The 24,464-nt window shown below is 41.2% G+C and overlaps 1 protein-coding gene across 1 annotated transcript in view; it reads right to left on the bottom strand.

Moving 5' to 3' along the window:
- Positions 1–105: 105 nt before the first annotated feature.
- syt12 (synaptotagmin XII) overlaps positions 106–24,464 on the bottom strand; it is a 43,437-nt gene continuing 19,078 nt past the window's right edge. The window contains 6 exon segments of the mRNA XM_014123832.2: positions 106–1,891; positions 2,220–2,353; positions 4,312–4,432; positions 5,807–6,022; positions 13,521–13,874; positions 13,876–13,932. Coding sequence (XP_013979307.1) covers positions 1,718–1,891; positions 2,220–2,353; positions 4,312–4,432; positions 5,807–6,022; positions 13,521–13,874; positions 13,876–13,932 — 1,056 coding nt within the window. The 3' untranslated portion in view covers positions 106–1,717.

Below are 24,464 nucleotides of genomic sequence, written 5' to 3'. Positions count from 1 at the left end.
ACCAAAGGGCAAGAAAGGGAGCGACAAAGGGAGAGATAAAAGGGAAAGAAGCAGGGAGATAACAAAATCATAGATAGCATAGCACAAACATGTTAAACCAGGCCATTTGTTGCATTTCTTATATTTGAAACAATGTTTACACAATACACATATTTGGTGGCACAACCATAACTAGTGCTAAACAAGTGCATGCATGGCATTGATCACAAAATGCAAATGCTCACTGTAGGCTAAATGAAAATATTGCTTCAATAATGAATTTGGCACAGTAGGAAATATTGCATCACATTGTTGATTGTGGAATGCAAAGGACTGGTAAGGAATGGTTGCCCAGATGCAGCATTTAACAAGCTTCTTGTTAGAATTTTTGTTGAGGTTATTGAGTGACAATACTGTATTTTGTGCCTTTAAATGCATGGTTAGTTTTGCACTGAATTAATAAAAATCACATTTGCCAGGTAATAAGGGCGATCTGACCTGTTTATACAATGCAAGGGGAGGTCACTTGTTAATTCACATTCTGTTGTACAAACATTATTGCCAAATTGTTACAGATAGCAAATAAAGGTCTTCATTGCATCCCCTCACAATGCAACCAAGTGAAGTAATCAGTTACATCCAAGTCAACAGTAATGGTTGTCGAGGTCAACATCGATAAAGCTCATTTTAGTATTTTATGCATTCACCTAGATAATATGGTGCTCTTAGTCCAAAAGTGAGTCCAGAAGGTTATGTTTAGCAGTTTAAAGCAGATAGAGGATAAAATGGGTAAAACTGACCACTAAATGCATACACAAACAATTATTACATGTTTATAAGGGCTACATATGCATGAGATATGGCTTAATTGTGGAATGCATTGGATGACATACCTTTTAAGACATAGTAAATCGCTCTACTGAATTAATATTCACCTGATAATGTGTTTGTGTAACTGTAGTATTGGCTTTTTGATGATTATGAATATGCAATGAAAGTGCACACTAATTATCAACATAATAATAGTAACATAATAATACATATTCATATTTGAATGAATAAAACTAAAACAAAGCAATTGTACATTATTTACATTCCTAACACTGTTTTATCAGAATGACATTGCAACTTGTATTGCATTTATTATGATACAAATCGTACAATGCAACAAGTTATAGTACCTATATACCTGTTAGGTCAGATTTGGGCACCCTGTTACAATTGCTACAAATTACAATTGATATCACCTGGATTTGAGAACCTGGATTTTAAAAAGCACAAGAAGATATGATACATACCAAAAACCATACTAGGAAAAGTTTGTCACTCTCACATTTTACAAATGATCACAAGCAAATCTGATAAAGCTTACCACGCCACCTGCCAATTAGTCTCCCATACCACTAGGTGCAGAGTAAGACTGGTTTCAAAAGACAAATGAGTAGTTTCCTGAAAAAAGAAGCTATTTTACCCCTTCCTTTTTTATTCTCCCTATCTGGAGGACAGTAAAATAGTACTACAGTAGGCACCATGCAAAGAGGAGTGACCGGCAGGGTCGGGATCAACTCCAATCCAATTCATTCAATTTAGGAAGTGGAAAATCCTCCTTGAAAATAAATGGCACTTTCACAATTCTCAAACTGAAATTTCAATGTATCCCCTGAATGGAGTGAATTGAAATGGAATTGAGCCCAACCCTGGTGACCGGAGGTACGGTACAGAGGGAGATGGAGGGGTACTAGGTCCTCCGCAGAGGGTGCCACATGGACACAGGTTTCCTCAGTGTTGCCAACATCTGGTTCCAGTGGGTGATGCCCATGCCACTCGCCTCGGGTCCGATAATCACGTGACCCACGTTCTCGCCCCTGCCGTCGTCAGTGCCCTCCGCCACTGTGATCCTCAGGGAGAGTTCCTGAAGAGGGAGCACAGTGTCAGCACCAGTCCCAACATAGTACAGGGCAATCCTTTTATAGTAATCAAATCAGTACAGGACAATTTGATCACCATAAACGGTTGACCACTGTAACTGTATTCACTATAAGATTAGTGCACTTTAGTACTCCAGAGAGGGTCAACAGTGAAGTCTGTGGTTCACAGTGGTAATGCAGTCTAACAACAATGGCTCAACCAAAATACCACCATAATGTCAAATTTCATTTGATTAGAGCAAATTTCATTTGACTAAACAATCCTTTCAGCTGTCTATTCCCTACCATGGTACCATCCCTTCCCAGTGTCACCTGTAAGACGACAGCAGGCACAGAGAAGATCATGGCTTCGTTGAAGATGGGGTTGGTGTCGTCTCTTTTCACGGAGGTCTTCTTCTTACTGATCTTCTTACCATCTTGCAGAAGGTACACTTTGACAAAGGGATCTATTAACAGAGAGATTGACAGCTTTGTTCACAAACAATTTAAATACCAAAAGTGTGATCAGAAATATTAGTCTGTGTGTGGAGACTGCGATAAAAGTAAAACAAAAAAGAGATGTTTTAACCCATGCGACCATTGTTCTTCATATTTAACTTTGCATGTTAGCATAATGTGATGGTAAATATTTCATTTTACGAAAATCTACCCACTTTGAGACATTCATTTCTAGTGATAATTGGGCAAATCACTTCGCAAATAGCAAAATGGAAAGATACATTGTTGAATGACTGGGTAATATACAGCTAAAAAAAATAAAGGGAACACTTAAACAACACATCCTAGATCTGAATGAAAGAAATAATCTTATTAAATACTTTTTTCTTTACATAGTTGAATGTGCTGACATCAAAATCACACAAAAATAATCAATGGAAATCCAATTTATCAACCCATGGAGGTCTGGATTTGGAGTCACACTCAACATTAAAGTGGAAAACCACACTACAGGCTGATCCAACTTTGATGTAATGTCCTTAAAACAAGTCAAAATGAGGCTCAGTAGTGTGTGTGGCCTCCACGTGCCTGTATGACCTCACTACAACGCCTGGGCATGCTCCTGATGAGGTGGCGGATGGTCTCCTGAGGGATCTCCTCCCAGACCTGGACTAAAGCATCCGCCAACTCCTGGACAATCTGTGGTGCAACGTGGCGTTGGTGGATGGAGCGAGACATGATGTCCCAGATGTGCTCAATTGGATTCAGGTCTGGGGAACGGGCGGGCCAGTCCATAGCATCAATGCCTTCCTCTTGCAGGAACTGCTGACACACTCCAGCCACATGAGGTCTAGCATTGTCTTGCATTAGGAGGAACCCAGGGCCAACCGCACCAGCATATGGTCTCACAAGGGGTCTGAGGATCTCATCTCGGTACCTAATGGCAGTCAGGCTACCTCTGGCGAGCACATGGAGGGCTGTGCAGCCCCCCAAAGAAATGCCACCCCACACCATGACCGACCCACCACCAAATCGGTCATGCTGGAGGATGTTGCAGGCAGCAGAACGTTCTCCACGGCGTCTCCAGACTCTGTCACGTCTGTCACGTGCTCAGTGTGAACCTGCTTTCATTTGTGAAGAGCACAGGGCGCCAGTGGCGAATTTGCCAATCTTGGTGTTCTCTGGTAAATGCCAAACGTCCTGCACGGTGTTGGGCTGTAAGCACAACCCCTACCTGTGGATGTCGGGCCCTCATACCACCCTCATGGAGTCTGTTTCTGACCGTTTGAGCAGACACATGCACATTTGTGGCCTGCTGGAGGTCATTTTGCAGGGCTCTGGCAGTGCTTCTCCTGCTCCTCCTTGCACAAAGGCGGAGGTAGCGATCCTGCTGCTGGGTTGTTGCCCTCCTACGGCCTCCTCCACGTCTCCTGATGTACTGGCCTGTCTCCTGGTAGCGCCTCCATGCTCTGGACACTACGCTGACAGACACAGCAAACCTTCTTGCCACAGCTCGCATTGATGTGCCATCCTGGATGAGCTGCACTACCTGAGCCACTTGTGTGGGTTGTAGACTCCGTCTCATTCTACCACTAGAGTGAAAGCACCACCAGCATTCAAAAGTGACCAAAACATCAGCCAGGAAGCATAGGAACTGAGAAGTGGTCTGTGGTCCCCACCTGCAGAACCACTCCTTTATTGGGGGTGTCTTGCTAATTGCCTATAATTTCCACCTGTTGTCTATTCCATTTGCACAACAGCATGTGAAATTTATTGTCAATCAGTGTTGCTTCCTAAGTGGACAGTTTGATTTCACAGAAGTGTGATTGACTTGGAGGTACATTGTGTTGTTTAAGTGTTCCCTTTATTTTTTTGAGCAGTGTATATAGTATTAATGTGAATAGGTGCTCACAGAGGATGCAATATCGAGACAAACATAAGAGCTAAAGCTGTTAATTAGTGTCACCTGCTGTGGTTTTGTCATTGGTCCACACAAGGTTCTTTGCTTTGGCCACCACCACTGTAAGGCGCTCAGCGGTGGGCAAGTAGCTGAGAGACAGCAGAATCTCCCCAACTGCATCCACGGCCTAAAGACAACACAAGCCAAAAGAGGCCATTGTTCCACACTGCACAGATACAACAGTCACTGACGATTCTATAAAAATGAAACTGTTTACATGATTTGTCCTCAGAAAGCCGCCTATCTCCATGTGTCATGTTCCGCTTCACACCTTTAAAACGTATATTTGATGCTTTATTACCCTTACAAAAATCACATGAAAAAAAAAAAACACGTGGTTTTCGGACATGTGTGATCAAATCATGTTAACATTTTCAAATGAGAAAATAATTATTCACATTAGAAATTCTCACGAGTCAGACGTGGTTTTCAAAGTCCTGTGAAGTTTCACATGTACATTTGTCATGTGTTTTTCCTTCGTGAAAAATAATTTCCCCATGTGACATTTGGTTTTCATGTTAACTTTTCACCACTTCCTGCTACATCTGGTCTCCCATCCAGGGACTGAGTAGGACCAACCCTGCTTAGCTTCAGAGGCAAACCAGCAGTGGGATGCAGGGTGCCATGTTGCTGGAATGAAGTTGCCAACATTTTCAGCGAAATCAAAGGCCAGGGTAACACAAACAAAGATAGAGAGAATTGAAGTGAAGAGGGGAGGTGTTTTATTTAATTGCATTATAATTTATTTATTTTTTACCGAAAACAATTTTTTTGTATCCAGTTACAATTAATTTGCTCTCGCATTTCAAAATGATTTCCTTGCAATATTTTGTTTTGCTATCAATACTTTTAGGTTTATGTTTTTCTTTCAATATCATCATTTTTGTTTGCAATACTAATAATTTTCTTCTTGACGTCAGAGATTTAGCTTGATATTAATGGCACAAAAGTAACTCACTAGAGGACTGCAACATATAATAATACTATTACTCTATTAAAAGGTGTTTAAAGCGGCAATCCTTAACTGAAACATTAGCAAAGTGTACTCCCCGCCCCAGTTTCAGTAAACAGCTGAGGGATGGGGCTGGAGAAATGCAACCACTCAAATCCATACACTCCATATAAGGATGCAAGGCCTGACCACCCATGATATCATAATTATAATTAAACCATGTTTTTAGGCTATACAGTGAGACCATGTTTTCACCTCACAGGTGAAAAGGTGGTGTTAACATGATAACTCTAAATGTAATACATGTATAAATATGGTTTCACATGTGAAATTTAAGCTCAACATGTGAAAACTGCCATTTCACATGTGAAACTGCAAAATGGACACGTGTTTTGTTGTTGTAAGGGTAGACAGATGAGAGATAATGGGAGAGACAGGAGGAGAAGGTCAAATGGGCAGTGGGCCAGATTCCAACCCACGCCGACACTGAGACATGTGTGCTGTAGGCGGCAGGCAATACTACAATCAACCCAATGGTGCTGATTTTACCTTGTTAACATCTTGCAGGTAGAGCCAGGCATTGAAGGGTCTGATAGAAAGGTCCAGGTCAGACAGCTTGAGCTCTGCTAGGCCGGCGCTGATGTTCCTCTCCTCCGCGTCGATGCCGAATGCAGCGAAACGCAGGCTGTTCTCCTCCAGACAAGATGGATCCAGGGCTACGGAGAAACGCTCGTCGAACACGACTGTGAAAGCATTCCTCTGGACCTGCATCACAATCCAAACATTTTAGTGAGCTAGTTATAGACCTGGATTATTTCAAACAACACAACAAAACATAGGACTAAACAGGTCTGCCGGTTAGTTTATAAACATTATTACTAACAGTAAAATACTTACAGGCCCTTCCCACCAACGCAGAGACAAAAATATTAACACGAGGAATAAATTCAAAATGAATAACGATAACTTGCCTATATATACGGGGTACCAGTACCGAGTCAATGTGCTGGGGTACGAGGTAATTGAGATACATACTGTATGTACATATAGTTAGGGGTAAAGTGACTAGGCAATAGGATAGATAATAGACAGCAGCGTATGTGATGAGTCAAAAGAGTTAGCGCAAAAAGGGTCTATGCAGATAGTCTGGGTAACTATTTGGTTAACCATTTTGTAGTCTTATGGTTTGGGGGTAGAAGCTGTTAAGGGTCCTGTTGGTTCCAGACTTGGTGCATCTTTCAGGTCCTGGATGGCAGGGAACTTGGCCCCGGTGATGTGGACACCGAGGAACTTGAAACATCTGACCTGCTCCACTCAAGCCTCGATGTGGATAGGGGCATGCTCGGCCCTCCGTTTCCTGTAGTCCACGATCAGCTCCTTTGTCTTGCTGACGTTGAGGGCGAGGTTGTGTTCCTGGCACCACACTGCCAGGTCACTGACCTCCTCACTATAGGCGGTCTTATCGGTGATCAGGCCTACCACTGTTATGACGTCAGCAAACTTAATGATGGTGTTGGAGTCGTGCACAGCCACGCATTTGTGGGTGAACAGAGAGTGTAGAAGGGGACTAAGCACGCACACCTGAGGGGCCCCCGTGCTGAGGGTCAGCGTGGCAGATGTGTTGTTACCTACCCTCACCACCCGTCAGGAAGTCCAGGATCCAGTTGCAGAGGGAGGTGTTTAGTCCCAGGGTCCTGACCTTAATGATGAGCTTGGAAGGCATTATGGTGTTTAATGCAGAGCTGTAGTCAATGAACAGAATTCTCACATAATTGTTCCTCTTGTCCAGGCAATCCAATAGAGATTGCGTAATGTGTGGATCTGTTGGGGCGGTATGCGAATTGGAGTGGGTCCAGGGTTTCTGGAATGATGGTGTTCATGTGTGCCATGACCAGCCTTTCAAAGTATTTCATGGCTACAGATATGAGTGCTACGGGCGATAGTCATTTAGACAGGTTACCTTAACCTGTTTAAAGGTCTTACTCACATCGGCTATTGGGAGCGAGATCACACAGTCGTCCAGAACTGCTGTTGCTCTCATGCATGATTCAGTGTTGCTTGCCTTGAAGCAAGCGTAGAAGGCATTTAGCTCGTTTGATGGGCAGCTCATGGCTGGGTTTCCCTTTGTAATCAGTGAGTTTATAAACCCTGCCACATCCGACGAGAATCAGAGCCATCAAAAGAGCCTGTTTGATGGCTCACCTGAGGACGTAGCGGGATAAAATTTAGTAAATGCATGTGGTCCGTTGTTCATGATTTAAATGACTGGCGATGATAGATACATTAACAAATTATAAAGATTTTACTAATAGTTATAATGGTTCACATAAGTTTAACTTGAAATCAACTGCTCCTAACAAAGTAATATTCAAGTGCATCGCACAAAAGACCAAAGGGAACTTGGTATTCAATATATACATTGCATCATACAGTATATGCCTAGTTAAAGGTAGACTCAGAAACATGACATCTTTGTACACAGCAGGGCAAATTCCTGCTTACAGAAATCAACAACAAAATGCAAATTAGCCAGGGCTGCTATCATAACCTGCATCTTAACACAATAGTCTTCCTGGTAAATTGTCATACAAACTGTGTTGAATTTCTTCATGAAAGCCCATAGTGGATTTATAAAACCTGCATAATATTCCGTAATAGTAATCTTGGAGTCTGCCCTATATCAAACACCAGAATGACATTACAACCCTACTTCTAATACCTGCAGAATCTGAAACACCACTTCACTGTAAATAAGCATGGCTGGATGTAAATTACATCGAAAACAATGAACACATTCTCCTTGGCCTGTAATGTGTTAATATAATATTTCCTACATGGAGCATTCCCCGCATCTCTAATATGTGACAGTCTGAACATTTATAATTATGGCGATTACCACCACTAAACAGTGTGACTGAGGGAAAAAGGAACAGTCGCAGAGCTAGAGAGAGAAGCCAGGCTTAACAGCTTGCTCCCCTGTGGATTGTGCCGAGTGGAGCAGTGGATCCAGCTGATGTCAGCATTTCCCCCTGGTCTCCAACATTCCTCGATGCAGCCGCACTAGTGGCTATCATTGTGGCCAGTGTGAATGCATTAACACAGTGATTTGCTCTGATCCTGAGTATCTTGCAGTAGAGGGTGACAAGCCTGGAGACTTTGGTGGATACTGTACATTGTGGTGCAGTGTGGTTGCAATTATCATGTTTGTGGATGTAGCCTACTGTTATGACGAATTGAAACTAACCCTTTATTCCATCTCAAACCTACTTTAAGAAGCCCCAGGAGACTTGGTGCTGAAAATCAAATGCACTTTCCCATCAGACAAGAATAGGATTAGCCCATCGAGCTGAAGGCTCAAAACTCTAACCCAAGGGACTCATTGCTCTCTCACTCTGACTCCAAACTTGGGTGATGTTATCAACACTTCTCAGCTAACAAGAAAAGTTACCAAAACCAGGGGAGAACGACTGCCGCCTCTCATTGAAGCCACGAAAGTTGAAGGCCAACTGCTGTACTGCAGCCATTGTTAGTGGAAAACAGGATCCCCCATATCTTCAAAGACAATTTTCGGGTCAATAAAAAAAATGAGGACAATCATTGTACCAACAATTGCTTCTAATGCACCTGATGTATGTCCTTGAACCGATTATTTTAAAATCACACACTGAAGAAGTTAAGGATAATTTAGTTGCTAATGGAAGCCTGCAATACCACGGTTGGCCTTCAACTGGAGTTACTCAATGATAGGGGCAGCACTGAGCTAGCCTGCAACATCACTTCCTGGAGTAGCTCAAACTGCACATGTTATGTCTCCATGAGACGCCATCATAACCGACTTCATTTGGCTTCAATGTGCTATTGACACTTCACATAGGAATGAATGGTATCAAAAATATGCACAAGGGCATCACGCAACAGACGTCATCATAGCCAGCAACAGAGCAGTGTAATGTCTACACTCGGTTTGTTGTTTTTATTAAATAGTTTTCATTAAATCATAGCTAAAGTTTGTATTGCTACGGATTCCGCGATGCAGTCAGCTTTGACGGCTGGGACCGCAAGTTTGTGTCCCGGATTCCTGTTAAGTATTAGTTAGCTGCTAGCTATCATTAAAACGGAGCAGGCTAACACTAGCAGTGCTAGCCCACAGATGTTTTTATCCACAGCTGGGCACAAATGCTTCAGGTGTGAGATGATTTCCACACAATCACAAGATGAAGATAAGGTGCAACTGGGAAATAGATATGAATTTGTCTGCCCTAAATGTACCGCCATCAAGCACTTTAGGGAAGAGATCCTCTGGCTGTCAGCTCGGCTGCGAGAAAAGGATAACCTGCTTTCTAAGTACACCGACCTTGCTGTAACCCACTCAAACCCAATCTCAGTTTTAAATGCCTCCTATAGCAAAGCTGTTGATGAGTCAAGCGGCGTTGATCTGTCCCAATCCAACAGACAGATGCTAAGCTCAACTCCGCGGCCCCATGGGAGACTGGACACTCACAAGGCGTTGACCTGTCCCAATCCAATGGACAGATGTTCAGCTCAACTCCGCGGCCCATGGGAGACTGGACACTCACAAGGCGTATGAGATCGGGAAGGCAGTCTGGCCACCCTTCATCTATCCGAGAAGATCTGATCCAGCTATCAAACAGCTTTGAGACGGACCTAACAGCCCCGGGAGTCAGCACGGATCCTGGGAATATACCAACAGCCAGCGGCCAGTGTCTCGTTTTGTGACAACTTTGATTTGCCGTGGGAGCAACCAGCACTTTTTAAAAGAGGCAGTATTCATCCTAACCGAAGGGGTTCCAGGATTATTATTTTAGAGTGACGGACAGGGTCTGGTAGTGCTCCAGTTCTCCCTGTCAGAATAAGCAACAGAGGACTTGTAAAGCATATGAACTCCTGTAGAAATGGCACTATGGTTATTGTGAGTAACCTCATTTATTTTCCTTTAACTCCACCTTCTAGTGAGTTTACAGTATACAAACTGTCATCTCCTACCATTCTGATAGATTGGAGACTGTCAGAAAACGTGGTTGTAACGTTAATAATTTGGTTGTTATTCCATTGGTTACCTCGAGGCACATGTGCCATATTCAATGACTGTGGGCTTTTAAATGTTAGAGCAATCACAAGTAAAAACCTTTCCAGTGAATGACCTCAGTACTGAGCTCAAAGTTGATCGCATGTTTCTCACTGAAAAATGGCTGTCATCAGACTAATGTTGCCCTTATTGAAGCCTCCCCGTACTACAACTTTCCATACTCTATCAGAAAAGGGAAAATGCGTGGGGGGACAGCCTCTATTTTCACTAATGCTCTCAGCTGTAAGGACATTTCATTTTGTGACTTTGGGTCTTTTGAGCATCATGCTATACTGTTTAAATATCAGCCACCAGTGCTGGCCATAACCCTGTATAGGCCACCAAAGCACTGCCCCATTTCTTTACTGATTTATCTGAACTGTTAACTATTGTCCTTGAGAACTATGATAAAAATCATTGTGTTGGGAGATTTGAATATTCATGTTGACAAAGAGGCTGACTCCAAGGCCATTGAATTTATGAATCTGGACTTTATTCAACACATTACTGGGCCCACCCATAACCTTGGCCATTCTCTGGACCTGGTTATTACAAAGGGGCTTTCTATTGACATTTCCTCTATTGTTGACGTTGCTTTATCTGATCACCACTGTGTATTTTTTACAACCTTGTTGCCCACAGCACAGGGTAATACTGAACGCATTATTAAGAAACGCTATCTTACCTTTGACATTGCTACATCATTTATTGAGTGTATGAACAACACTCCACCACCTATACTCGTCTTGTGATGATTTAGTTGATAACTTTAATAGTAAATTAAGGGTAACCATTGATGCCATAGCTCCAGTAAAGTTGAAAAAGGCCACATCCAAACAGAGAGCCCCCTTGGATGAGTGAGGAAACTAATCATTTAAAGAGAAATTACAGAAAGGCAGAGCAGAAGTGGAGACAGTCAAAGTTGAATGTCCATTATGATATCTGAGAGAGCAACTTGGCTTATAAAACAAAGCAATTAAAAATGCCAGACGGGTTCAGTTTTCTAACTTGATCACTATTAATCAGAATAATTTGAGTGCTCTTCTCAATCATTAATGGTCTAATAAATCCAACCCCGCAAACCTATGTGAACTTTCCTCCACGTCTAAATGTGATGAGTTTGCATCATATTTCAGAGATAAGATAATCAACATTAGGCTGGTTATCAGTCAAGCAAGACCTGATGATTAGTTTGATGATATGTGCCCTAGCCTGTCATGCAAAGCCACTGTGGATTTATTTTCCCTGGTTGACACAGACATGGTCAGGAAAGTGATATCACAACTTAAGCCTTCTAGATCCTATCCCCACCAACTTCTTCAAAACAGTTTTTAATTGCATATCTGAAGTGCAAGCTGTTGTTAAAAACTGCTATGGTGAAACCCCTTCTGAAGAAAAGTCTATTAGATTATTCAACTCTTAGCAATTTTTGGCCAACATCCAACCTTCTTTCTTAAGCTACATTTTGGAGAAATTGGTTTTCAAACAGATAACTACTTTTTAAGTGCCAACTGTAATTAAAAAAAAAAAAATCCAATCTGTTTTCTGTACCCACCACAGCACAAAGACAGTGTTAGTTAAAGTGGTAAATGATTTTAGAGACAACACAGATGCCAAACAGCTCTTTGTCCTTAGATTGAAGTGCTGCATTCGACACGGTTGAACATGATGTCCTTCTGGAGAGACTGGAGAGGTGGGTTGGACTCTCCGGTCCAGTTCTGGCCTCCCCAGTTCCAGTTCTGGTTCGATTTTTGGTCTGGTACTGTTCAGTTTCTATATGTTACCCCTTGGCAGCGTTATCAGAAAGCACAGCATTGATTTTCACTACTACGCAGACAATACACAACTTTATATTTCTGTGTCACCAGAGGATTTTAGCTCCACGGATTCATTATTAGACTGTAGTAGTGGGCAGCAGGTAGCCTATTGGATAAGCCTAGTGGTTATGAGCTTTGGGCCAGTAACCAAAAGGTCACTGGTTCAAATCCCTGATCTGACTAGGTGGGGGGGAAAAATCTGATGTGCCCTTGAGCAAGGCACTTAACCCTAATTGCACCTGTAAATCTCTCTGGATAATAGCGTCTGCTAAATTCCTAAAATGTCAAATGTAAACGTATTAGTGATTTAAATACTGTGATGGCTCACAACTTCCTTCAGCTAAATCAAGACAAGACCGAGGTACTTATTGTTGGAGCCAAAGCAGAGAGAATCTATCCGCACATTTTAATTCACGGGCTGTAAAGATAAAACACTAGGTAAAAAAAAAAAAAAACCTAGGTGTCATTTTAGATTCTGAACTAAATTTAGAGTCACACAATAGGAATGTGACCAAAATAGCTTTTTACCACCTGAGGAACATTGCCAAGGTGCGGACCATTTCTCTCTAAGTCTGACACAGAGAGACTCATCCATGCTTGACTACTGTAATGTTCTCCTGTCTGGTCTACCCAAGAAATCCATTGGTCAACTGCAAAACATACAAAATGCTGCAGCACGGGTACTGACCAAGACCTGATGGAGAGCACACACATTACACTGGTTTTAAGGTCTCTGCACTGGCTGCCTGTGAGTTTTAGAATACATTTTAAGATGCTTCTATTGGTTTATAAATCAAACCACGATTGTGCACTCCAATACATGTCAGCCATGCTATTTATTTATGTACCCAGTAGGTCCCTCAGGTCCTCTGGCACTGGCCTTTTAACTATCCCAAAGTCTAGGACCAAGAGGCATGAAGAGGCAGCCTTTAGTTATTATGTCCCCAGCCTCTGGAATAGCCTGCCAGAGAACCTGAGGGGGCTGAAACTGTGGACATATTTAAAAGAGATCTTGCTTTGCTTAGGGTGCTTTTTATCTTATGTTTGTTGTGTAGTAAATATTTCATATTTTATTTATTGTTTTTTATTATTTTTTTTCCTCTAAAGCACATTGCATTCCATGCATGAAATGTGCTGTATAAATAAAGCTTAACTAGATATGATGTGATCGATGGCTTTGTCCATTCAAAACAGAGAGAACTTTTTGTCGGGTTTCTGAGAACATTTTCTACAAGAATGATCCCAGAACATCATTAGTGTTGCATCTTCAGTGAAATATGATATCACAGAACCATTCTGCAAAGCCAAAATAAAATACGATAATATCAATCTAAAAGACTTACCACACACACACACTCACCCTGGTGACGCCCACGTTGAGTTCTTCAGGAACCAAGGTGACCCGGATAAAGCAGCCGGGGAAGTCCCCTTCCTCCTTCTCCAGCAGGTCCTTGCCCTGGTGCAGGGCGATGTGGAGCACCCCAGGCCCAGGCCCTGGTCGGGCCTCGTACTCCAGGGTCACCTCCAGCTGCCCCACTGTGTAGTCGTGCCCAAAATTGTTGCCGATGGAGGAGATAGAGCTGAGAGAGTCGGTGGACATGGAGCGGTTGAAGGGCACCACCCCACCGGCAGGGTCCATCAGGTCCCGGCTCATCAGCTCCAGGTGGCCCAGGTCCCGCAGCCCATCCGGGGTATCCACCAGCTGCAGGCTCGGGCTTACGACTCAGGTTGGTGGAGGCGGAGGCCCGTCTGTGGTTGTTGGCGACCACTCTCTGAGGATACAAACAATGCAAAATTACACATCAACTCTTGCGTCAAGGTCTAAGAAATTCAGTAATATTTTATTAGGTAACACTTTATATGAAGGGGGCATACATAAAGTTATGAAACCAGTATTATTGCAGTATTATTCATAACAACCTTAGTAACACATTTATCCACAGGAATTTCAAAATTAAAGGCCTATTGTAAAATGGACATTTTTATTTTTTACTTCTATGGTATATTGTCGATCAAACAATTTAATGTGCATCCTGCCACCTACTCTGCGGGACGGAAATAGGATTCCCCCAAAAACTCAACTTTTCTGTTAAATAAATAAATAAATAAATAAAACAGATCTGATCCCTACACAGGCTCAAGGGAACCTGAGAGGGTGGGTCTTCCGGTGCTTGCAAGTCTTCAGATGTAAAATCCTTGAGTCCCCAAAAAAAATCCATATTTTTAACACACAGGGTATCTTTTGTCTGGCAGCAAACATTTACTACAGGCTGTGGTGTATCCACCACCATATATATTCACTAGTATCACTTGCTTTGTCAATTATTTTAATCGCCTCCGCATAGGACATTTGATTTACCACTAACTTTTGCCACCTCAATTTCCTTCACCCTTACAGAGTACTCCAGAAACTCGGGATCATGAGCCCCACCACAATTGCAACACTGTCGTCTTTCTACCCACAGTTCTTCAATATACTCTGTCCGTCTGCACACACTTGAAACATGGACAAATCCATTACAATTCTTACACTGCAGTGGTTTGGGGACGAAAGCTCTTACAGCATATCTTACATAACCAAGTTTCACATGCGTTGGTATTTGCTCTTTATCAAAAAACAACAGGACCGACAGACTTTCTTATTTTTCTCCATTCACCCAGAGGGTCAGACGCCAGGCACCACTATACCAAGAATTCTCTTCACGTATTCAACCTGAACATCAGTTGTCACCCCTGAGATGACTCCTTTGACGGGTGCTCTACTCCGAAGTTAGAAACACAAAACGTATGTTGTCCGGATTCTTTTAAGCCGTGTGGCAAACAATAATGCAGGCACTAGGGATGGGGGTGTGAGCATGCGGCCTCGGCAGATGAGATGTAGTCGTTGTTTGTGTGCGTCTGTAAAGTGTTGTACGTGTGTATATGTTTGCATCTGGTGTGGGAAATAAAAATAAAACTATTTCAAAAAAATATGGGTACCCAGACTACCACAGCATGGAAAATGTCACAGGTCCCTACTGCGACAATGGCACAGTAATGGCAGAACGTCATCTAGCGACAAATCAAGGAGCCAATAGCGATGGCGGAAGTCGATGCAAATTTGGTGAAGACGAATGGACAACAGTAGTATTGAAAGCTGGAACGAAAATGTTCTATAATTGGAGTACGTGTGTAAAGGATAATGAATCGCTTCTTGTTGGGATACGTTTGTTGAGTAAGGATGCATATGTGGGAAAACCGTTTGAGGCGTCAAATGGTATGCACCCAGTATGCACTGGGAAAAGTGGAGTCTGTCAGTGACCAAGAGTGGTCTTATTTTGATTAATTGTATTTCTGAAGAACAGAGGAAGATTGCAGTGGGCCTCAAAAGATTGCACACATTTGTTTTTCCTCGGTCGCCCGTTTCCATTTCAATAACAAATCATTCGATTTTTCCATTGTGTTAATGATGGCGGATTGAGTGATATTCAGGGTTTTTAGTCTACGTTTTTTTCCCAAGATAATAGATGAGAAGAGAATCGTCCAGCCCATTGGGTGTCCCACTACACCCCCATATACCATGTCTTGAAATATACAGACAGATGGATTAAAAGTACATTTACATTGTAATACTTCTGACAGCTAACTTTCTAGCTCCGCCAATAATATTTTTACTTTATAGCATTCCCGGAAAGCATGGATTATTGAGTCATTGTTAGTTTTACACTTAAAGGGAATTTCATCATGGCTTTGCCATGGCAGAGAGTCATTACTATATTAACAATATTACGTTATCATAAACATCATAATTCTTCAAACCACAAACTAGAACATTTAAATTTCACTGGAAGAATCGGGAAGTTTTGACTCACTGTGTATTGGTCTGCTCATAGTGAACCACAAAGTCTGGCATTCATAGCATATGCTGATACCGCCCGCTAGGTAGAGGGGGCGTGCCCACAAACTTGAATAATGGCATTGTTTACTTTGAACGACCAACACACAGTAATCTCAGAACTTCTCTAGGCAACATTTTTTTTTACTGTTTGTCATCATGCCCATGTGGTGTTCTGTTGCTGGCTAAGCCAATTACAAACACGTGCGAAGATGAGTTATCCTTCACAAATCTACCTACCAGAAATTCACCCCGATTCTGCCTGTGGCTTGCGGCTATTAAGAATGATGAGGTGAGCAAAGATTGTCAGAGGGATTTTCAGGCTGAACTGATGGGGAATACATTTCGATGACAGCTGAGAAGTGACGCGATACCAGCAATTGTTTTGCCTTCAGTCCAGTTTCATATGTGTTTTGACCTGTCCACAAAATATAGTTGGTTAAAGTGTTCGTTTTGATATTTCAACCTGCGTGTCCTGATCGCGTCTGGTGTGGATGGACAAAAATCAACATGCGCGCATGGTGTAGTCTGCATGTTACACCAGTTAACGTGCTTTACCCAAAGATTTTTGCCGAAATCTTGTCTATTTCAAGTCTTCTCTCATTGATGGAGACAGGTGGGTGTCCACCCCAAAGTGCTGCATGTCATGTTGACAGAGACCTGTCTCGATCAATGAGTGAGAAGACTTGAAATAGACACGATGGCGGCGCACATATTGTCGGATGACTTTATGACGCTAAAAAACTATTTATTTTAATTACGTAGCATTTTCGAAATTCAAACTGCCCCCTTGCAACTGGAAACATACATTTTATGAGACTCCCGTTTCCCCGAATAGAGGACGAAGGCGACATCGCTAAGGTTGGTTGAAAGTTCTCTGTGCTACACCAAACAGTACATATCCTGTAACTCCCAGTATTGGACACCAAAAATGTTGAGTTAAATAACATTATCTGGTGTAATAAACTGTAGCTAAGAGAACTTGTGATCACAGCAGATGACGGGAAAGGTGGTCATGATAAAATTACCATCCCAAAGAAACATACAGTAAATTCAGGGAATACTTGTAAAGCTGTGGGAGGAGTGTTGTCATGATCAAACTGCCATTCAGCTCCTCATGAGTCATCTGCTTGAAATCCAGATTTATGTCTAATCCTTTGAAAGGGATACAGATCACAGGATGCAGTTCTGCTACAATGACACACGCAGGCAAAGAAATTCTGTATCTAGATTCCACTCCATGAAGAAGCCCAGGCACTACACAGTATTGTCTGTAAGACAAAAAACAAAAAAATATATACTGTTATTGTACAGTTGGAACGACAGTTGAACTGTGCCGGCATGACATCAACATAAGGGTAGACTAGTTGAACATGCATACATGTGCACAGGCACAGAGATGACATTTACAACAATATCTAGCCTAATAGAAAGAAATATGGCATAATCCTCAACCTTTGCACAGTGACCAGACTGTACAAACGAGGACAGACAGACAAGACAGACCTGTAGGTAAATGCTATCAGGCATGTTTAGGCAAATATTTTTTATAGTAAAACCATCTTCAGTTTTAAAGATTTACAACACTAAATTGTAGTATTATTGTTTCTCCTCACTGTTTGGCAGTAAACTTAGCTATCTAACTTCCTGGATATGCAATAGTTGTTATTTGCATCTGTTTGGAATCCTATCTTGCCTAATATTTGGTGAGACTGAAATGCATCCAAGATCATAATCCTAACCAATGTCAACCCTCATCAATGATGTTATATAGCTAGATAGTCAAATGATTTACAGTTGCTGATGTTACACAAGTTAGCAGGTGCCAGGCTTACTAGCTAGCCAACTCCAGTCATGTACTAACAATTGCCGGTAAACCTAACTATAGGTGGCTGATTGTAACATTGTAGCTACCTAGCTAGCTGAATTAGGAAACAGATATATATATATTTTGTAATCCCCCACTGTAACACACTAGCAAGTTAGCCAGCAATACACAATATGGGTTTCAGTAGATAAACTAAAGTTAGCTAGCTATCTACAGTGCATTCGGAAAGTATTCAGACCACTTGACCTTTTCCAAATTTTGTTCCATTACAGCTTTATCCTATAATTTATGAAATTCATTTTTTACTCATCAATCTAAACACAATACCCCATAATGACCAAGCGAAAACAGGTTTTTAGATTTTTTTAGCACATTTATTTACATCTGCCAACATTTCTAAAAACCTGTTTTTACCTTGTTATTATGGGGTACACAGTAACACTGTGTAGATTGATGAGGGGGAAAAAACTATTTAATCTATTTTAGAATAAGGCTTTAACGTAACAAAATGTGTAAAAAGTCAAGGGGTCTGAATACTTTCCGAATGCACTATAGGTGGCTTGCAGGAAAACTATCTAGGCACCGTATTTGTCACCTGCCCTCTTGGTGCTGGCATCGACTGTTGCTGAGCTTCTAACGTTAGCTAAATCGAACTCTTTGTTTCAAATCCTCTTCGCTATATTCTGGTTTAAACATGTACAGTTGAAGTTGTAAGTTTACATACACTTAGATTGAAAAACGAGTTTTAATAACTAAAAAGTGTGCGTATGTATGTATGCATGCACATACATACACTTTTTAGAATATACCTTTATTATTCCCTGCAAACCCTACCACCCCTCACCCAATTGGAGTAAACTAATAAACAGTAACACTTACGCTTCTATCTTCAGTTTATACATATTACACACACTATACACCTTTTACAGACGCAATCTATTTTACAATAGTTATATTTTGTTTGTTTATAGTCCTGGCCTTCCTCTATTTATGATGTCCACCCAGTTTGATTTATATTTGAAAACTGTGCTATTTCACAACATTTCTGAACCTATAAACATTTGACAGGCCCTGTATGTTTTACATTTGTTATTTTGTTGTTATTAGTCCCACCCTTCAGCTCCATTCAACCCCTCCCATCTATCTCTTAACACCATCCATTTTGGATTTCTATTTGCCATATTTTTCAACTGTGCTGTGATGCTTCACAAAAGTACTGAACCTTTCTATACTCATAGCTTCTACTATGAGATAAATTAAAGAAACATTTTTGCTAAAATAATTATATTATTGATTGATTGACTATGGCTTTTCAAATCACCCAGTATTGCTATCTGCAGCTATGTTCTAGGTTAATGTTGCAATTCTTCAGTCATTCCTGGACCTGTGACCAAAAACGAGCTACATATGGACAGTGCTAAAATAAATGATCTAATGACTCTGCGTCCTCACAGCAGAATCTGCAGAGCTGGGAAGATTGTATCCCCCATATATATTACATTCCATTGGTTGCATGAATTTTGCATAATCATTTAAATAGAAAAATGTTATGTTTTGAATCTGCCGTCGTTTTGCTTGTCAATTCATAAACCATGTGCCATAGAATCGGTACATAAAAAAATCTCTTCCCAACTATTTTGCCATTTATATGGCACAGCTGTCAATTTTTTGGTCCTTAAATGAAACTGGTATATATTTTTATTTATCCCAATTTTCTTTAACCATGTTTGGTCTTTAATGCAGGACCAACAGACAAGTTCCTTACTTCCCCCCTTCCACTTGCCTCTTCAATTTTTGTGGTAATGCTGCAATTGATTGTAATTTTTGGTAGAGCAGACATTTCCATATGTCTGTTTTTGCTGCATGTGTGACAACTCCACCAGTCCTATTTATGATATCATTTACAAAGATTATACCTTTAAACATTTTATTTTTTATTTGTTTAAACTTTTTTAATCAATTAGTATATTTGAGTTTAACCACAATATTTGTTGTATTATTTGTTCTGTCTTTTCAGGTGGATTAAACTGAAATTGCAACCAACTTTCTAAGGTTTGTTTAAAAAAAAAAAAAAATATATATATATATATATATATATATATATATATATTTTGGAGATTAGTTCATTTTCAAATAACCGAAAGTGAGCAGTTGTAATCTGAATAAAGGAAAAAGGCCATTCTTGAACATGGGGTGAGCGATTTTTTCTAATTTACTAGAGAACCATTTCAGATTTAAGTATAACTTTTGTATGACTGATGCCTTTAGTGAGAGGTCTATAATGCTTTAATATTTAATCATTTCTGCCCTCCGAATTCATATCTGTTAAATAAATAGACCCTTTTAATTTTGTCTGGCTTGCCATTCCAAATAAAATGGAATATTTTTATAATGTTCATTTAATTTAAAAAGCAGGTGTAGGGAAAACCATAAGCAAATAGGTAAACTGTGATATGACTAGAGTTAATCAGGGTGATTTTTCCACAAATAGACATGTATTTTCTTTTCCATGGTAGCAAGATCTTATCTATTTTTGCTAACTTTCTATTAAAATGTGTTGGAGTGAGATCATTTATTTCTTTCTGGATATGTATACCGAGTATGTCCACATCCCCATCAGACCATTTTATTCGTAAACTACACGGTAATGTAAAAGTTGAATTTTGTTGTAATGCAATACATTATCATTTGGTTTTAATCCAGAGAGGTTAGAAAAAGTATCTAGATCCTCTATGATGCTTTGGAGGGATTCTAATTGTGGTACAATGACACATCTGCCAATCTTATCAAATGTATGATTTAGTTCACCTGCTAAATAGTTCCTGTCTGGATTTGATCTTTCTGTAAGCTTGAATTCCATCTAAAAACACCAGATTTGCCCCTGGTGGGATATACAATGAAATCAATGTGTATTTTTCACCATGTAAGGTACAATTCAACATTAGAAAATCACCGTCTTGGTCTATTTGCTGGGATATAAGGGAAAATGGTGTATTCTTATTTATCACGATGCCTACACCTCTGCTATTACTACAGTAGGTGGAAGCATAGGCCTCTCAAACCCAGCTCCTCTTTAAATGTTGTTGGTCTCTACTTGTATAGAATGAAAGTTAATCTCATCTGTTCCATCATTGAAGAACCAAATAAAACATTTTAACAGACATAACATATGAGGGGGGTGGGCATTCCATAGAATAGGAGGATCATAGCATAAATTACATATATAGAGCGTGTGGGCATGTTGGCTGCGCAGACATTTAACAAAAAAACAAAGCAATGTACGTGAGGCGCCATGCCTTTGTAGGGCTTTTAAGCTCCAACTCCTAATGTTTGGATTATGTCATTGTACATACACTGAACAAAAATATAAACACTACATGCAACAATTTCTAAGATTTTACTGAGTTACAGTTCATATAAGGAAATCAGTTAATTTAAATAAATTCATTAGGCCCTAATCTATGGATTTCACATGTCTGGGAATACAAATATGCATCTGTTAGTCATGGATATTTATTAAAAAGGTAGGGGCGTGGATCAGAAAACCAGTCAGTATCTGGTGTGACCACCATTTGCCTCATGCAGCGCGACATCTCCTTCGCATAGAGTTGATCAGGCTGTTGATTGACTGTGGAATGTTGTCTCACTACTCTTCAATGGCTGTGTAAAGTTGCTGGATATTGGCGGGAACTGGAACACGCTATTGTACACATCAATCCAGAGCATCCCAAACATGCTCAATGGGTGACATTGTCTGGTGACTATGCAGGCCATGGAAGAAGTGGGACATTATCAGCTTCCAGGAATTGTGTACAGATCCTTGCGACATGGGGCCATGCATTATCATGCTGAAACATGAGGTGATGCTGGCGGATAAAATGGCACGACAATGGGCGTCATGGTATCTCTGTGCATTCAAATTGCCATCGATAAAATGCAATTGTGTTCCTTGTCCATAGCTCATACCTGCCCATACCATAACCCCACCGCCAGCATGGGGCACTCTGTTCACAATGTTGACATCATCAAACCGCTCGCCCACACAACACCATACACTAGGGTTGCCAACTGTCCTGTATTAGCCGGGATGTCCCTTATATTGGGCTAAATTGGTTTGTCCCATACAGGACCTCCCTTGTCCCGTATATTCATCCAATCACAGTATAGCGTAAACGCGCCAATTCCTGCAAAGTAATTTCTGTTGTTGTTCGGTCGGTTTGGCATATCAAGGAAATATGGATAAACCTGCAAAAAAAGAAAAGACTGTGCCGCTACAACAAACAATGGGAAGCAAAAAAGACGTGGGTTAAGGCTGTCAGTGGTGACTCGACGAAAGCTTTCTGTACTTTATTCCGTCAGGAATTTTCAATTGGCCACAGAGGGGAGAGTGACCAAACTCAGCATGCATCCACAGAAATGCACAAGAAGGCCACGCTAGCTAAGGGTGCCAGCAATATCGGTGCATTCTTCGTGAAAATAACAAAATCGCGGCAAGTGAAGCCTCGTATGTGTACCATACGGTTAAACACAGACTGAGCTACAACAGCACTGACTGTCTTGTTAAGCTCAACGGTGCTTTGTTTCATGACTCAAATGTTGTGAAGAACATGCACTTGGGAAGAACGAAAGCGGAGATGATTACAATGAATGTTTTAGGACCAAATACTGTCTGGAAAAGCATGAACTGGATATTACACACATCACAGCCTATGCAGCAGATAACGCCAATGTCAACTTTGGAAAACACCTCTCCTTTTACCAGTTATTGAGCAGTGCCAACAATCGCATTCTGAAAGCTAATTGCCCAGCACACATAGCTCATAATGCCTGCAAGCACGCCTGCGATCAGCTGTCAGTGGATATTGAGACAATTGTTTTAAAGATCTACAGCCACTTCAGTATCTGCTTCCCGAAGAGAGGAACTGCGTGTATTTTTTGTTGCCTTTGTTGACATTGAATGGAGTGAAATTCTGCGACATGTTTGCACACGATGGCTCTCTTCATCCAGCTGTCGATCGTCTCCTGCAAAGCTGACCAGCTCTTACTTCGTACTTCAGGTCCCTTGGGAGGACTTGTCCTGTGGCACTGAAGACTATTTTTGAGTATGAAGAAAAAAACGGAAGCTTCTGAGATTTATCTGTGCTTTTACCACAACGTGGGGTGTGTTTTTGACCAACTCGTAAAAAAGCTGGAGGAAACAACGCTCTGCATCACAGATGTTTACAAGGAAGTCCAAAATTTCAAAATGAAGATGCTTCAGCGGAAACAGAACAGCTTTTTGGATACCAGACCAAGCAGCTGATGGACAAAATTGTCGGCACAAAGGTCCAAGCAGCAACAGGACTTTGAAGTTCTATGACACTGTCATTACATACATTGGCAAGTGGTTTGATTTCTCACCAGAAAATGTAATGTTGAAACTGAAACCGATCAGCCCCTATGAGGAGCTCTCCTTCACTGGCCTGGAGCAGGTGGGGGTTGCTCTCAAAATGACAGAGACAGTCAGTATGGACCAACTCTATGAAGAGTTTTGTGCTCGCCGGGAGGAAATGCAGAAAGCCAGACAGGATACCACAAAATCCACCAGTGAGAAGTGGGTGGCAGTTTTCCAAAACCAAGGGAAAGCCTACTTGATCAACATGTTCAGGATTGTCTCATTTGTCCTCAGTGTGCCAGCCTCAAATGCATTTGTGGAGAGGATTTTCTCTCTGATGACCATTAAATGGTCAGACTCAAGAAAAAGATGCAGCACAGAGGCTCTGTGACAGAGCTGATCAAAAATGAACTTCAAATATCTGTGAACTGTGACTTGTCATGTAAGGACTTCTCTCTGGCTATGCAAAAGGACTGCTTGAATCAGTCAAGAGCAGCAAAAAATATCTATGGAAAAAGTAGACTTGGTGAGTGACTTGCCCCTCTTTTCCATTTTAAATGTAAAAATTTGTTTTTGCTGTGAAAAGGTCCAAATTGTGATTTCTTTGATCATTTATTTTGAAGTTTATTCACATAAGTTTACATAATGATACAGTTTTAGTAAAGCTATAGACTGAATGGAATATAAAAATGTTTTACCTTTCCAATTGATTAAGAATATGATATACACTGTATATTCATTCACACAACACCATACCCACACCACCGTGGCACCGTGCACTAGCACTAGCACGCCACCTTTTGTCCCTTATTTGGTAGTGAGAAAGTTGGCAACCCTAGCACACATGGTCTGCCATCTGCCCCGTACAATTAAAACCGGGATTAATCTGTGAAGAGCACACTTCTCCAGCGTGCCAATGGCCATCGAAGTTGAGTATTTGCCCACTTAAGTTGGTTACGACGCCGAACTACAGTCAGGTCAAGACCCTGATGAGGACGGCGAACATGCAGATGAGCTTCCCTGAGACGGTTTCTGACATGACAGTGTGCAGAAATTCTTCAGTTGTCCAAGCCTACAGCTTCATCAGCTGTCCGTGTGGCTGGTCTAAGATGATCCCGCAGGTGAAGAAGCTGGATGTGAAGGTCTTGGGCTGGCGTGGTTACACGTGGTCTGTGGTTGTGAGGCCGAGTTTGGAGACGGCTTATGGTAGAGAAATTAACATTCAATT

This window comes from Salmo salar, chromosome ssa10, assembly GCF_905237065.1.
Source record: "Salmo salar chromosome ssa10, Ssal_v3.1, whole genome shotgun sequence".
Lineage (NCBI taxonomy): Eukaryota > Metazoa > Chordata > Actinopteri > Salmoniformes > Salmonidae > Salmo > Salmo salar.
Note: the sequence above shows the minus strand (reverse complement) of the source record. Positions and strands in the feature narration are given on the sequence as shown.